The 4275-nt window shown below is 39.1% G+C and overlaps 1 protein-coding gene across 1 annotated transcript; it reads left to right on the forward strand.

Moving 5' to 3' along the window:
- Positions 1 to 240: 240 nt before the first annotated feature.
- On the forward strand, positions 241 to 3948 carry LOC147860999 (uncharacterized). Its single transcript, XM_087323443.1, has one exon. It carries the CDS (start codon positions 1326 to 1328, stop codon positions 3582 to 3584), a length of 2259 nt encoding a protein of 752 aa, XP_087179569.1. The 5' UTR covers positions 241 to 1325; the 3' UTR covers positions 3585 to 3948.
- Positions 3949 to 4275: the final 327 nt, after the last annotated feature.

A 4275-nucleotide genomic window follows, 5' to 3' on the forward strand; every position in this document is an offset into this window, starting at 1 on the left:
GATGGTCCCATTTCCATTTCCGTAATCTTAAAACCCTAAAAGAGCTTTTCTTTTGACCACCTAGTTGTTAAGTAAAGAACACACACACACACACACCCACACACACTCTCTCTCTCTCTTCCATGTTGAGCAAAGCTGAAGCAAAACCGTCCCCCTCCCCCCTCTGCCCTAAACCTTAACAGAGGCCTTCCAGAAGAAAGAGAAGAGAAGACAGAATACCCTCTCCCCCCCCCCCCCCCTCTCTACTAGAAGAGAAGAAGGTACGATCCTTATCTTAGCTTCGTGTTTTTCTTCGTATTTTTTTCATCTAGTATGACTATATCAGAGGTATCAATGGAAACCCCCACTGAGGGTTTTCATCGCTCCCTTGACACAAGAATTGATCAGAGAAGAAACATAGGTTTCGTTTTTCATCAGTCAACAAATTACAGGATTTTGTTTTGCACTACTTCGCTAGATTTAAATTTCATCTGGCGAAAGAGAAAATTAGGGTTTTCTTCATCTGTCAGAGAATTGCAGGATCTCTTTGTATTTTTTCGTGATTTGAAAAGAAAAGAATTAGGGCGTTGATATATAGAATGAGAAAACTAGTTTTCTAATTCATCAGTCAGAGAAATGCAGGAAACTTCCTGTACTATCCTCAAAAATTGCAGAGAAGTAATTTAGACTTTTCTTTGGAGTCAAAGATCTGGAGGCTTTCGTTTTATACCCTTTTGATAAATTGGAGACGAGAGGATTAGGGGTCTGATATCAATAAGACAAGTACAGGGTTCTGTTTGTACATTTCTCACCATTCAGGAAATTGAAGTCTGTTGTTTTCCAATGTATTGTTATATTTCAAAACATAGGGATCTTTTCACTAGTCCAGAGTATTGCAAGTTTTTGTTTGGGAGATTTGCAAAGGTGAAACTTAGGGTTTTCAGCAATGCAAACGTTTCATAGATTACAAGTGAAAGAATTAGAGACTTTTCAGCCACCGGTGAATTACAGGATTTTGAAGGCTTTAGGTTTGTACTATTTGGTTAGCTTCCAAAGGAAAGAAACTAGTGTTTTTTGATGGGTAAGAGCATTGCTGAATCTCGTTTCTGAAGAAGGGGACAGTAGCCCTAACTGAGTGTTTTGAATATGTTAATTTTTGTAAAAGGGAAGAAACATATACCTAATGGAAGGTGTTCTGCAAATGTTTCATTTCTGAAATGAAGGGCCATTAACCTAGCAGAAGTCATTTTGTCAAAATTTTGTTTGTGAAGGGACGGAACACTAGCCTAATCAAAGGCGTGTTGCCGATGGGTTAAAGTCCCCTGTTGTTTCATTCGCTAATTATTATGGCGCTTCATTTTGGGCAATCAGGAGCAATGAGACATTCAAGCAGAAGGGCCGAGCATACAGACAGACAAAGAGAATATCAAGCTTTTTCTCCATCTAATACAACTAGTGCAAAGACAGGATTTTGCAATGATGTCTATAGTGATGACGATGAGCCTGAATATGTTGCGAAGAATGTTGTAGCTAATCATATTATGCCATATGCAGATGTTATACCTCTGAATTGGAAATGGTCATTTGGTAGTGAAAAAGTAGTTTCTGGATCAGCTGATGTGAACAACAGATCTGTGATGGCGAAGGAGAGGTCAGTGTTTGTTGGTTGCATTCCTGATGGTATTGAGGATATCGGTGAAGTCTTGCAGACTTTAATGGAAGCATTTCTTGAACGATTCGATTTTGCTCCTATAGAATTGAGCCAAGTGCTAGTGGTGAAAGTGCTGAAAGACTTTGCATTTTTAGAGCTGCCTACAGATAAAGTTGCACAAATAGTTTTGGCTGCTAATCAGCTTGATGTATTTGAATGGGGAATCAATGGTTGCCATTTTAATATTGAAGGATGTAAAGGGACTCATTCCGCAGTTCGGCCTCTTATTGAATACATACCATTAAGGCCAGCAAGGGTTATATTTGTTGGTAATATACCTCAGATACATTGGGAGAGAGATTATCTGGAAGAGGTTTTCTCTAGGATTTTATGGGGTTCTGATGGGCAAACTAACATAAAACCTGTGGTATCTGTTTATCTTCTTCCAGAATCTTCTGATGCTTACTTGGAGCTTGCTTCAGAGTATATTGCTGATGCACTCATATATAAATGCACCAAAAATAACCAGATTTTGAAGGACATTGGTGAAGATGTTTTCATTTGTCGTGATGCTAATTCTCCACCAATGATGTCTCGGCACAAAATTGACATATGCCCACAACGAGCCCTCTTTATTGGGATCTCTGCAAGAGATGAGTATTTCAAGATTGATTGTATACGGAAGGTTTTCGATGACATTTTGCCTCTAATATCACGGAAGATTAACCACAATGCATATTTGGAATACATATCAGTTCAACCTGGGAAGGATTATGCTTTCTTTCAGTTCAATTCAGAGATGGTAGTAGATGCAATCATGGATGAATATGTTGAGAACACACAAATGTTTGTTTGTAAGTATGCTCCTATTGCTCTAACATACATAATTTTGAGGCCACCAGAGTATGTACGTCCAGGAGCACGGTATAGTTCTGCAGAATCTCTCAGAAGGCATTCTGTGGCCTCAGGATCTCGTTTTCAAGGAAGGCAGAAGGTAGCATGCAATGCTAATACAAGTAAACAAAAAGCACCACATATTCGTCCGAAGATCTCTTCTGGAGACAACCCTCATAGCATTGCACACATGTCTCGCAAATATGGTGAAGAGCCCGCAAAGAGGCCAGATTGTGTTATGTCTATAGGTGCTTCAGCACCCCCTGTTGCTATTTGGAATGGTCCAGGAGCTTCCTCAGCTGACCCGGATTCATTAGTGGTCATTGAAGGTCTTCCAAAAGGATTCCGTTATAAATTGCTAAGGGGAGCCTTAAATGAACTGTTTGAAAGAACTCTTTTGCATACTGGGCTTCTTGAAGTTGGGATGCTTGTCTTGGGATATCTTGACCGAGATGAAGATTTTGATGTAGTGGCATGTCTACCTAATGCTGATTTTGCATCTGCCTTGCTATCATTGCAAAACGTGTACATAGTATGTGGAACTGAGATAAGGTTGTTGCCAAAGGACACGAGAAGAGCTCTTAATAATGGTAGGTCTAAACACCCAGTTATGCCCTGGGGCCATGATGAGATGTCTGCTTCATCTGATGAAGAAGGTGGATACGAAAGAGATTCTTTCCGCAGTGGTGCATCTGAAGAGTGGGACAACCCTGGATTAACACGAGAAAGAAAGAGAAACGTAAATGGTTATGAGCTCTCAGTAAGAACCCCAAATGTGAGACGGAAGATTGGGAATTCTGGTCAAGAAGAATGGTATCAAGGTCGAGGTTTTTCACCCATGGTGAAAGAAGAGTTTCATGGCCATCAAAGAGAGAGATATTTTAATGGATATAATTCTTCAAGAACTAATGAAGGAGGATATTGGGAAGAGAATGTATCAAAGGGTAATACTAATACTCATAGTTTTGAAGGAGCAAGTTTTGCTAAATTTGACAACAAATCTATGATGCAAGGTAGAGAAGCGGGAAGAGGCCCCAAAAGAGGATTTCGGAGATTTTAAGTAAAGCTTCCATACTTCCCGGGGGTGAGATCACTCAAAACAATTTTTAACTCAATATTACACACACAAGACTGTTGTGAGATCTGCCACTTTTCTTCCATCTCTTGTCTCTTGTGTAGACATGTTCTTCTAACTCCTGCTCTTTACATGGCAAAGAGTACTTACCCATGTCGGTTATTACTCTAATTTCTATATTTTACTCGGTTTGGCATGCTAGCTGTAAATATGTGTGCCAAATTTGGTAAGCTTATAACTAGAATTCTAATAGTGAACTAAATTGTTAATCTACTTGATATTAGTCATGCGTGGACAAAGACATACAGTGGTAATACTAGCTTTGATGGCAATTAAGCACTTTGCTACAGATTGCAGCATAACTGGTTTCTCAAATCTTTCTTTTATCTTTATAATAAAGATTCATTTCTGATATTCACTTGATGGTTCATGGAAATGAACAGTATGGAATGGTCAAGAAGAGAAAAATGCTTCGTGTATTTGTAGGTAAGATGATCTGTTTGGCTGATGTAAAATACAAGGTCATGGTGTACATGTAAAGAACTGGTCATTCTGTATGGACAGCATAGGCATTGAAAACATAAGGTTTTGGAATGATACCTAGACAAAGGCCAGAGCTCAGTACATCATATTTAATGGTATACATGTGAAGAAAGAGTTATCCAATGTGAAACAG

Source organism: Azolla caroliniana, unplaced genomic scaffold (assembly GCF_043228905.1).
Source record: "Azolla caroliniana isolate FFs.n. ecotype wild unplaced genomic scaffold, voAzoCaro1.0.p SCAF_8, whole genome shotgun sequence".
NCBI lineage: Eukaryota > Viridiplantae > Streptophyta > Polypodiopsida > Salviniales > Salviniaceae > Azolla > Azolla caroliniana.